The 12,681-nt window shown below is 43.6% G+C and overlaps 1 protein-coding gene across 2 annotated transcripts in view; it reads left to right on the forward strand.

The window, feature by feature from the left end:
• Manba (mannosidase beta) overlaps positions 1–12,681 on the forward strand; it is an 85,425-nt gene that overhangs the window by 71,026 nt on the left and 1,718 nt on the right. Inside the window, exons 15-17 of one of the 2 annotated variants that reach the window (XR_008722596.1) lie at positions 3,670–3,812; positions 4,623–4,880; positions 7,375–7,804. Coding sequence is in view for 1 of the 2 variants with exons in the window: in XM_055628244.1 (XP_055484219.1) it covers positions 3,670–3,812; positions 4,623–4,880; positions 7,375–7,635 (662 nt within the window). In the remaining variant the exon portion in view is untranslated. Of the gene's footprint in view, positions 1–3,669; positions 3,813–4,622; positions 4,881–7,374; positions 8,564–12,681 lie in introns of those variants that run through there. The other variant, XM_055628244.1, reaches the window with a different exon arrangement.

Here is a 12,681-nt window from a genome sequence, read left to right on the forward strand (position 1 = left end):
GTGTGTGTGTGTGTGTGTGTGTGTGTGTGTGTGTGTGTGTGTGTGTGTGTACGTACCTATGTACCAAAGATCAATATGAGGTGGACCTGGAGCTCTTGAGCTCATGGAGTCAGCGAGGCTGCCCAGCCAGCAAGCCACAAGGAACCCCAGTCTCTGCCTCCCCAGTGCCCGGCGTGCTGATGTGCCCAGCTTTGTACATGGATGCTGAGCTGAGCACCTGAACTTTCATGGCATGCAATTTACCAACTGAACCATCTACCCAGTCCCCATTACCTAGGATTTTGAGTTTATTAGGTTTTCGTTGCTGTTGCTCAGGGCTTAAAGGGCATTTTCCTTGTTCTGTGTGGGAGAATTCTGCCAAGTAGAAGGTTGGTTCACGTATGTGGCAAAGTGTCTCATTCTTTGAATTTGACTTAAGTCTATAGAATCCTCATTGTATGCTCCGTTTGCAACATGGAAAAGGTAGCAGAGCCAGAAATGCAAATAGGAAAGGTTGCCATCTGAACCAGTTCAACTAGCAGTAGGTGATATGACTGGCGTGGAGTTTGCAGTTTGAACAATTTCATCTATTTTGTACCTTTAAAAAATTAAGGAGTCCCTCCTCTCTGCCCAAAGTTTGGCTATGAGTCTCAGCATCTCCTTCAATACCTTGCTGGGTAGAATCTTTCAACAGCCCTCTGTGGTAGGCTCCTGTCCTGTTGCCTGTTTTCTCCCTCTTCCAAAGTCCATCCCATTTGCCTTTCTAAGTTAGGATTGATCATTTACCCAGGGTCCTCCTTCTTGCTTAGCTTCTTTGTACAGATTTTAGTATGTTTGTCCTATATTATACATCTAATACCCACTTATAAGAGAGTATATACCATGTGTGTCTTTCTGCTTCTGGGATTCCTCACTCAGGATGATCTTTTCTAGTTCCTACCATTTGCCTGCAAATTTCATCATTTCCTTGTTTTTAATTGCTGGGTAGTATTCCACTGTGTAAAAATACCACAATTTCTTTATCCATTCCTCAGTTGAGGTACATCTGAGTTGTTTCCAGATTCTGGCTATTACAAATAAAGCTGCTACAAACATGGTTGAGCAAATGTCCTTGTTGTGTACTTGAGCATATTTTGGACATGTGCCTAGGAGTGGTATAGCTGGATCTTCAGGAAGCACTATTCCTAATTGTCTGAGAAAGTGCCATATTGCTTTCCAGAGTGGTTGTACAAGTTTACATTCCTACCAGCAGAGGAGGAGGGTTCCCCTTTCTCCACATCCTCTCCAGCATGTGTTGTCCCTTGAGTTTTTGATCTTAGCCATTCTGATGGGTGTAAAGTGAAATCTCAGGGGTTTTTTGATTTGCATTTCCCAATGACTAGGAATATTGAACATTTTTTTAAGTGTTTCTCTGCCATTTGATGTTCCTCTATTGAGAATTCTCTGTTTAGCTCTGTATCCCATTTTTAATTGGATTACTTGATTTTTTTTTTTTTGTTTAACTTCTTGAGTTCTTTATATATATTTCCTTTTCTAGTGTGTGTGAAGACAGATCACTCATATACATAAAAATAAATAAACAAATGTATTTTTTTAAAAAAAGAAGAAGAAGCCCAAAGAAGACTGGCTTCTCTGTATTACACTTCATCCACCAATTGCTGCTTTAAAAAAACAAACAAACAAACAAACAAACAATAAAACAGGAACCAGCCTGGGGTGGTGGTGCACACCCTGATCCCAGCACTTGGGAACACAGAGGCAGGCAGATCTCTGTGAGTTCAAGGCCAATTTGATCTATAGCCAAGCCTATACAGAGAAACCCTGTCTTGAAACAAACAACAACAAAAGCAAACACACAAAATAAGCGAACAAACAAAACCCAGAAATTATTGAGAATGAAATTTTAAGACTTGAAATTTTGCACACCTTGAAAGAAATTGGTTTTTATCTTCTTTCCAGCTCCACAGCTTGCACTGTACATTGTGCTCAACTCCCCATCTCTGTCCCTCTCAGTGGAGGCAACTGTGTGCCACTGTGTGCCAGGCTTTGTCCTAGGTTCCCTACTGCACAGCATCCCTGAAGCACCGTGATCTGCTCTGGCAAATAAGAGAGCAGTCCCCAAGGTCAGGCAGCAAATTCAGTGTCCTGAGGCTCAGCAAGCATTGGAGGCTGGTTGAATGACTATAGTTCTGTCTCTTTTAGTACAGCCTATTAACCACTCTTTGATTTATTGCTTCAAAATGGCTTAGTCACCAAATTGCTTTATAATTGATGAAAAAAAAAAAAAAAGATGATCAGGATGTTTTTCTAAAAGTTGTACAGCTGGAAAAAATTGTTTTCTATTTAGTTAATTAGATCTTCACTTCATTTCCCCCTCCTCCGGATAGCAGCTAATCATATTTTCTAGAAAGATCATTCCCTGTTTTAGCAAAAGGAAAATTTATCTCATACGTCCACTTCTTCGAGAAGGCTTTTTTCCACCTTTTTTTTCCCCCTTTGTCTTGCTCTTCTGGCCTCTAGAAATGGTTCTTTATCCGGGAGAATCTTCGTTTTCAGATGTTGAGAAAGGAAGATAATAAGAGGTTGAATGAGAAGCTGTGGTGAATGAGAAATGTCCCCAGTAGTCTCATGTGTTTAAACACTTAGTGCCTAGTTGGTAGCACTATTGGGCAGGTTATGGGATCTTTAGGAGGCGTTGCAGCCTTGGTAGAGGAAGTATGTCACAGGAGGCAGGGCTTTGTGGGTGTACAGCCTCCCGCCCACCTGTGCTTGTTCTTTCTGCTTCCTGTGTGTGGCTAAAATGCGACCAACCAGCTCCCATCACCATGCCGTGCCTTCTCTATAGACTCTGGATCCTTAAGCCAAAACAAATCCTTTCTTTTGTAAGTTGCTTTTGATCATGGCATTTTATAGTAGCAATTCAAATATATCCAATTCAAATAAACCAAAGGAGGTTTAGACTACTAGACATCTGAAACAAGGCCTAGAATTCTACAGAGTTTTAGCAGTTTTGAATTGTGTTTGAGGAGGTTTTATTAATTGCCATGGACTTGGATGTCTAATCTGACTCTGAAAGAAGTTTTTGAATAGTGGCTGTTTTGCTTTGCGTAGAAGATTTTTGTTCCTGTGGAAAAAGGAGAATAAAGTCCAGATAATTCTTATGAATGAAAATTTGCAACAAGCTTCCACTCCTGCTGCTAATGATTTCCTCCATTACGTTTGTGTAGTGAAAAAAGAGCATTGGTAACCAGCCTTCTGGTGTACTCTTGTAATTCTAGCGTGCAGGAGGCTAAAACTGGAAGACCCAGGGGTTAAGGCCAGCCTGAATCTTGTCTCAAACAAAACAAACTCAAAAGAGCATTGATGTACTGCACTTCCGGAGACAAGGCTGCCTCTGAGGGAGGGTTATTTTGGAGTAAAATCTGGGCTCAGGATACTGTTCCCAGCATGTTTCAACTAAGTGCTTGAATCTTTAATCTCGAAAATAGGTAGTTACTAGCTGCCTTTCTCTTTCTGATGTTGTGAGGCCCAGAACTGATGCTCCAGAGTCCTTTGCACACTGAGGGGCCCCTAACACAGACTCCCTCACATATGTGCCTCGAAAGGCTCTGACAAGCCATACTTGCTCTCATGTGGACCCTGACCCCAGCTGCTTGTCCCTGCTGTCTCCTGACTCTTGGCTGTTTTCAGAGTATGGAGGAAAGTGGAAAATGCTGCATTACTTCGCACAGCGTTTCTTCGCTCCGCTGTTGCCAGTAGGTTTTGAAGACGGAAATGTGTTTTATGTCTACGGTGTGTCAGATCTTCACAGAGACTACACCACGAGGCTCACCGTGAGTTACTTGGATTTGTATTTATTTTTGTCGCTATGGTTGAGGGGGACTTTCAGATGACTTCCTTAATTGTTTGGTTATGTTCTTTTGGGGACAAACAAAGGAGAAATTGATCCACATCAAAATGCTTTTACTGTTTGTAGCATGAGCTGGGCTGTGCATACGCTAGTCAGGCTGATGTCTGCCATATAACCTGAGCAAAGCTGTCATCATCTTGGGGACTCAATTCCTTCCACTGTCAAATAATTCTAGGCTGGCTCCTTTAGTATTATCTGTGAAAAATGAATAAAAGAGTCACATGAAGAACTGTGTAAACTGCAAAGGCTATGTAAATGTAAGATTATAACTGTGAGAAGCTGGTACTAGCACAAGTTTTATAGGCGTAATTAAGGGGGCATGATAAGGTTGAAATCAGTAAAACTATTCAGAACAGGTATATAGAAAAATGAACTAGTGTCTTAAAGTTTAAGTAAAAAGAAAGACTTGGAAACCTTTGGGTGTCTGCAGTTCGGATGGTTCCACTAACTCTAGAGATAGACCCTGACTGTCGAAGACCTGCATTGTGCCATGTATGGGGTGGATGGTGGCTTGTTGCCATTTCTAATTCTGGTGACAGGCAGTAACATTCTCAGTATGGTTCTCCTCATTTTATACATGAAGAAATGTGACCTGGGAAGTTGAGTTAGTAGTTATGTGGCTAGAACTTGGTGGGAATGCAGTGAAGATTGAGTTTTACGGTCAGTCAGCTCTGCTAATACCACTCTCTAAATAGACAGGCAAGAATGTTCATTGTCACTCTCTTCTCCCTAGGTGAGGCTCTATACCTGGGGGTCCCTGACGCCTTTGTGCACTCTTGTGACTCCAAGTGCTGTGATTAAAGCAGGGCAGGCTGTGGTCCTCTACAAGGAGCCGGTGCCTGCGATGCTCAACAGATGCAAGACATGTACGAGGAAAACCTGTGTGGTTTCCTTCTCCCTTTTAACCAACAATGAACTCTTCAGCCCAACCAACTACCATTTCCTGTCCTCCCTGAAGGATGCTAAAGGGCTGGCCAAGGCCAAAATCACTGTAAGTGTTTCTCGTCTGGGTTGCAGAGGCCTGTGGGCTGTTCCTTTTCTTGGGCAAGCAAGTTCTGACCTGGTACTGTTCTGTCTTAGCACTGTTAAGGTGAGGCCTGGGAAAGGTTCCTGTCCTCCTGATGGATGCTAAGGCTAAGTGATTTTTCTCTCTTCTTCAGGATTGTTTGTAATCAGTTTCTGCCACACCGTGCTGCCCTGTCATCTTTCCCTGCTGGGGCTGCTATGGTGGGAAGAGAGAGGGCATAAACCATCTACACAGATTGTATCTGGAACCACTGGCTTCCAGCTCTGATGTAGGCAGGCCGCTGCATAAGCTCTGGCTTCTGCAATATCCTGAACATACTGTGATCTGGCTTTGCAAGTGAGAAGGCAGTGCTCTGTGTCCTACGTCCCAGGAAGCACTAGGTGTTGATTGAGTCACTAGTTTTGACTCTTTAAGTACAGTTTGTTAATCACTCCACTTTGATTCATTGCTTCAAAGCTGCTTACCAAATCTCTTTATAATTGGCAAGGAAAAAAGAAAGGGATAATCAGGACGTGTTTTCTTCAAAATGATGCAGCTGGTAAGCTTGGCATCTGTCTAGTTGCTTGAAAACCTTTCCTTCCTTCTCTCCCTCCACGTAAAAACTGACAGTATTTTTCTAGGAAGTTTCATTCTCTTTAGCCAAACTTAAATTTGTTACCTAGTTTATTGAAATTTTTTGAAACTGACTTTAGAAATGACAAAATAAAAATAACTATTTTTTTCAAAAGAAGTTAAAATAACTGAAAACAAACCTTTCTGAATTTACAGTGAAATATTCATGTGGCCAAGTCTCACCTCTCTGGAACAACTGAAGGAGAGTAGAGATTAAAAAGTTGGCGTATGCTAATGCCACTTTTTATTTTATCTTTTTAAACAGCAGAGCAAGAAGCATCTTATGGTATTTTGATGAGAAAATGTCCCCAGGGGCTCACGTATTTGAACTTTTGGTCACAGTAGGTGATCCTGGTTGGGGAGGTTTAGGAAGTTCAGCCTTGTTGGAGGAAGTGTGTCACTGGAGGCGGGCTTTGAGAGTTTAAAGAGTCAGTCCATTTCTAGTTTGTTCTTCCTGCTTTGTGCTGTGGTTCAAGATATGAGCTCCCGGCTTCTGGGCCTGCTGCTTGCTGCCAGGCCTCTGCTCTGCCATCATGGAATCTTGGCACGCTGCAAGTCTGAGATCAACTACCCTTGTCTGCACATCACCATGGTGACGTGGATCACGGCAAAACAAGAGTGATGTACAGCCGTAGCAAAGGCAGCTAACGGACACATTCACAGTCTGTCCACAACATCAAAGTGGTGTGGTGGTGAGAGGGCTCAGTCGCTGAAGTGCTAGCAAATGTGAGGACCTGAGTTTGGTCCCCAGAAACTAAATTAAAAAGCCATTGTGGCAGCTTGTGCCTGCAATCCCAGCCCTGGGGAGGCGGAGGCAGGGAAGGCTCCTGGGGCTTGCATGCCAGGCAGCCTCGCTGAATTGGAGTGCTCTAGGCTCAGCGAGCAACCGTGTCTTAAAAAAAATAAAGCGAATAAGCAATTTAATAGGCTTCTTGACCTTGACCAGTAGCCTTTGTGTGTCACACACATGTGCATGTCACACACACATACACCTAAAAGACTTAATTATTATTATTATTTTTTGCTTAGCTAGGCTCTGGTTACTTCATGATCATTGAGCATAAGATGGCAGAAGGGCTTCTTTATTTGTTCCATTTCATTAACATATCAGTGAGACGTATTCTTCTAATAATGTTAATTAGCAGTTATTGTTTAGGGGCACTTATTGTGTCTATCTCTGTGAACCCAGAGTTCAAGCTCAAACCCCAGCTCCCTGTAAAGTGTACAGAGATGTGAGATTTTCTTCTCCAAAGTAGGAATCGGGTGTCTCTTTGGCCTTGGCCTTGCGGCTGGTAGCCAAGGCTTCCCTTGGTGCGCCGTGGCCTGGGTGGGATGAGCCATGTGATTTGCCTCCCTGTGTCTGAATTGGGGTCTTCACCAGAAAAGAAGGTGCCATGATCTGGGAACACATGTGACTTCACACCTGAATCTAGGAGCTCTGTGGTTGTATTCTGCAGCTGAGTCCAGTCCCAATCCTTCCCAATCCTTCGAAATAGGCACTTAAGCCCCCAAATGGCAAGTGCCCCTTTCTTGGTGATGTTCTAATGAAGATATGTCAGGATATAAAGCTTCTAGCTTCTCAGAGCTTTTTTCCTTAATAATTGGCATGTATGCATTGGTTTGAGATGACAATTGGTAATTTCCCACAGACTTAAATCATTTTCTAGTTATGGCAAGTGTCATAACTGCACAGAATATATGACTTTGCCAGTTTGGACCAAAGTGTTGGGAAATGCAGTTTCTATTGGGCCGACATAAATAAATGTCTGGCTGACATAGATGTAGGCTGCAGCTCTTTTGTCCTTCATTTCACTTACCTTTTTATTATTATTATTTTTTTTTTCAGGTCAACATCTCTCAGAAGGGTAATATATTTGTTTTTGCTCTGAAGACTTCGGCCATCGCTCCCTTTGTTTGGTTGGACGTAGGAAGCATCCCAGGGCGATTTAGTGATAACGGCTTCCTCATGATTGAGCCAATGCGTTCTGTTCTATTTTATCCTTGGAAGGCCACCAGCAAGAGTGAGCTGCAGCAGGCCTTCAGTGTGACCTCCCTGACAGACCTCTATGAAGGGACTAGGTTTTATTTAAGTGGACGCCAGCATTGAAGCCTTCCTAAAGCATGGCTGGAGAGGAAGGCAGCCTGAGGAAGAGCTGAAGCAGCCTCGTCATACCTGCTGGCTGGTGTGCCACTGACTGCCTACTCCTCCAAGACAAGGTCATGCCCAGGTGTTCTGGCATCTTCCAGGATTGTGTTTTTAGAGCTCAGTTCCACAGGTAAAGCACACCCAGAAGAGTTATTCAGCCTGATGGCCTTTTGGGGAGCCAGAAGGTTGTGACCTGACAGTATGTCTGGAACCACATGTGGCTGTTCTGAAGCAATGTGGGCCTTTTCTAGCACTGTGAAATTCTACCCAATGATGATGAAGCATGTGGCTACCATTGCCAGAGGAAATGGGACCTCAGATGCTTAAATAGAGATTGCTTGATGGCAGCCATGTTGATTGCTGTTGGTAGGCAGCAGAGGGACCCAGCTGCTGTCAATTGATTTCTATCCTCAGGTAGAATTCCTTTTTTCATATAGTTTGACAGTGTCTTTTTCTTAAAAGACTGTGAGAGTGTTCTTTCCTTAAAAGGCAATCTTAGCTGGTAGTGCTGGTACCTTCCTATAGTCCGAGCACTCTGGAGGCAGAGGCAGGAGGATCACAAGTTCCAAGTTGGTCTTGACTGCACTGGAAAACTTTCCCCCTCTCTCTGAGCTTTCATGGGAGCTCAACAGCAGTTCTGATGAGCTTTCTAATCCACAGGTCTGAGCTATATTTAAATTCATTGGCTCTTGTGTAACAAAAAAAAAAAAAAAAAAGTTAATAAGTAGCTATTTTGGGTACAGGTGTGTGGGCCTCTTTGGTATTCTTTTATACTTTTTCCATATGTTTTAAGTTATACAAAAAGTTATAGGTTATGCAAATTGGATTGACAACTTGATAGTTCATCTGCGCTCTGTTTCACCACTTAATAAACATTCCATGTGTACAACACTGCATTGAACATTCATTTCTGCTTGATAAGTGAGAGAATTTGAAGACTATAAACCAAGATTACTGGAGAGCATTAGTAATTACTTAGTGGAACAGACCATTATTTTTATTTAAAACTGAGGCTCATTAAGTAATGAATTTGCCTTTAGCCAGAAGCACTAGGCTGAAGAACTCTGAGAAGACAAACACTACAGGCTATTCAGTCCTTTTCTTCAATACCCAAGATCTCATCATTTTACACACACACACACACACACACACACACACACACACACACACACACACGATACAGACTCTCACACATGATATAAGGCTTCTCAAGCCCTGCACCTTGCAAGGTGCTGAGGGCAAGGGAGGAGCTTACTGTAGGTTCCATGTGAGGAACCTGTAAAGTGGGCTTTGAAGTTGATAGGCTAACAGCCATATACAATCCATGTCCTGTAGGAGGAATGCCCTCTACACAAAACTGTAAAATTACTGCATTTTAGGAGGTTCTGAGGAAATGGCACCATGAAATGCTACCTTCTGACGATGAAGTGTGTGCTTATTATTGCCAGGGGAAATAGGAGCTCTCTAGTCCACCAAGTACTACCACTAGAGTGATGGCTTGAAAGTTAAGAGCTCTTCCAGAGGACCACAGTTAGGCTTTCAGCATCCATGCTAGACATCTCTCAACTGCTTGTAACTCCAGATCAAAGGAATGTGATACCCTCTTCTGGCCTCTGTGGGTACCTGAGGACACACACAGACACAGCAAGTGTGCCCACACATGCATTCGTGCATGCACAAACATGCGAATATTTTAAAAAAAATTACTAGACTTTTTTTTTGGAGGAACTCATTGCATAGTTCTCCAGTATAAATTTTGCAGAAAATAATATCATGTCATAATGTTGGCCACACTTTGTAATGTTTACATTGGGTTTACGCCCAAATTAATTCTGCAGCCTGAATGAAATGGCTTAACTTCTGCAGTCTCTAATCTTGTGGTAAGATGGGATCATTAATCCCTCTTGATTTATCTTTGCAGAATAAATGACATAATTTAGGTCAAAGATGTGGCTGCAGAGACATCAGGGCCTCTAGCCACACTTTTCACCATTCAAGCCCACATTCGGAGACTCTTTAACTGCTGAACCTTGCGCAGTAGCTTTAGTTTTCTTTGGCTGAACACAGCATTACTGACAGGGAATGGCCATGGCCAGCTGTTCTTCAGAGAGCCCGTGTGTGTCATTTTGACAGATGTTTTTCCACTTTTACTGTAGTAGAGTCTGGCATGCTTACACTTGGGTTTGGCTTTCTGAGATCTGTTGCTATCCTTCCTTACTCTTTGTGGAAACAGCAGACAAGGTAGAAAGAACAGGATCGGGTCTCGCTGATAGAACCTGAGACATCCAGTGACCAGGCCCCACTTCACAGGGGCAGAACTTCCCATTCTCAGACAGAGAACAATACAAGGAACTTTCTCCTTTGCATTCACTCTAATTCTTTTTCTCTCTTCCTTCTTACTTGACTTTTTGTTGTTTTATGTTTTTTGGGGGACAGGGTTTCTCGGTGTAGCCCTGGCTGTCCTGGACTCGCTTTGTAGACAAGGCTGGCCTTGAACTCACAGAGATCCACGTGCCTCTGCCTCTCAAGTGCCACAATGCCCGGCCCTCCCTACTTGACTTTTTACTGTGAGCCACTGTCACATCTGGGAAATCACTTGAAAAGTAAGCAGAATTTCTCTGCAGGAATGAAGCTGAGCTGGAGAAAAATTGCCATGTTTGTCAAATTCTCAGAGTGACAGAGACCTGAAACAGGACAGTTACTCTGAGCTACCTCAGAATGGGAGGCATGTTCTCAGTTTAGGGAGATTTCAGGAGAAAAACAAATTATCATTGTTTTTGTGGGACATTCAGAGCATTTGACATCATTCCCAGGGTGTTCTTTGACTAAATCTTATCAGCTAGCAGGGGAAACAAAAGCTATTAGGCAGAAAGAGAGCACATTCTTAAGATTTATTTACTTTCATTTTATGTGTATGGATGCCCTGCCTACATGAATCTCTGTGCACCTCATGTGTGCCTGGAGCCATCAGATGTCACCTGGCTTCCACAGGCACTTGTGTGCATACAGTGCATAAAGCAAATACAGAAATCTTAAAAAAAAAAAAAAAAAAAAAAAAAAAAGAACCCAGACCACCAGGCAGCACTCAAGCCACTCCCATCTGCAGTCAGCCCTCACTGCCATTATCCTCCCTGTTAATTTTAAGATTCCTTCTGCTACAGGGAGAGATAGGCCCATTCCTGAGAACCTGTCGATGAATCTTCAAATAGCTGCCCCAGGTGGGTCTGGGCTCTGAGAACTAGGCGCCTCTCCCCAAGGAAGCTTACAGACATCCTCTGGTGGCAGGTGCTGACACAGCCTATTGCCCACGTAATGGGTACATCTCAGTCCGTGCTTCCACCAAGTCCTCTGACTTACATAGCCCTTCTGTGGAATGTCCTTCCGTTGCCTCTGCTACCCAGGAATCAGAGGCAGCCTGGGGAAGGTGTTAGGATATATTTAAAAATGCACCGCACATTTGACAGATTCGATATGAAAGATATTTATTGGATTAAGATGGAGAGAGAGAGGGAAGGAGAGACAGACAGACGTAGACAGAGTGACAGACCGGCCGCTAAGTACCCGGCCCAGATGACGTCACTGGACGCAGGTACTGACATAGGGCGTTGTCAGGATCCAAAAGGTCCCTAAGGGCGGGCCAGCTGAATTGCCTGTGAAGATGGTGCTTCCAATTCTCACCACTTCCTCTGAGCACTGTGAAAAAGAGCCACCCCCTGTCTGTGTGCCTGAGCCTCCTCTGTGCCCTTGCCATGCATGGCATTAATCATTATTCTAATAGCCTTCTTACCCAAAAGGACAGTCTTCTTCGGTGTCCTCCTTGAACCCCATACCTGAAATCTTTCAGTAAGGCCATCTTAGATAGCATTTTAAAAAAGATGTTTTTAGAGCACTTATGATAAAATAAAGATATTTTAAACGGGTCTCTAAAGGCTTTCTTTGTAATTAATGCATAAGGAAGAATACAAGATCAGCTGGCCAGCAAGGCCAGGCTCTGAGGTACAAGCAGAGGGTCAGTTAAACTGCCAAGATACCTTTGAGCCCTTGAGCAGGAGCCAGACAATAAATGGGCTCTGCAGAAATAAGGACATTGTATCATTGTCTCATGTTTGACAAATACCCTTATTCATGGTTGTAGACAAGGGTCACCATAAGAGGAAAACTTTCAGTAATGATGCAGTTTGGTTCCTTAGCCCTTTGACAAGATTTGGCATGCTTGGCGATGAGCAAGATTCCAAATAATACTACACTCAGCTTTCAGGAAGGGGGCCATTTCTGTTTGAAAATAAGCATTTGTTCTTGCCTCGAACATTTGATCATCCTCTCTGTTGTTGTTGTTTTGAGACAGGGTTTCTCTGTGTAGCCTTGGCTGTCCTGTAGACCAGGACAGTCTACCTTCCAGTAGACCAGGCTGGCCTTGAACTCAGAGAGCCACCTGTTTCTGGGATCAAAGGCGTGCGCTACCTCGCCTAGCTGACAGCATCCTCTTATTAACCTGCTATCATTATTTATTATGGCCTTGGTAGAAATTCTTGGGTCCTGAGAGACAGTGCATACATTCCTACTGGTTGCAACAGCCATTACTGGCTGGCCAACCCACAGCCAGCGTGTCTGCTCTGAGAGGAGGCTGTGTCCTGCTCCAGGGAGCGAATCATACCTTGTTATATCAAACATATTTCCCTCTGTCAGGGGGATGGTATACACTGAAACACACGGCATAAGTTGATATGTTGGTAGGAGTTTTCTCTCCTGGTAAGAGAGATGCTAGAGGGGCTGGAGAGACGGTTCAGTTGGTTGAGAGCGCTTGCTGCTCTTCCAGAGGACCCGGGTTTGGATTCCCAGCACCCACATGGTGGCCCACAGTTATCTGTAATTCCAACTGCCAAGGATTAGACACACCCTCTTCTGACCTCGGGCAGGCAGGTGGTGCACAGTAATACAGGCAGGCAAAACACTCAAACACACACACACACACACACACACACACACACACACACACACACACACACA

The sequence above is a fragment of the Psammomys obesus genome, unplaced genomic scaffold, assembly GCF_907164565.1.
Source record: "Psammomys obesus unplaced genomic scaffold, mPsaObe1.curated_primary_1811, whole genome shotgun sequence".
Classification (NCBI taxonomy): Eukaryota; Metazoa; Chordata; class Mammalia; order Rodentia; family Muridae; genus Psammomys; species Psammomys obesus.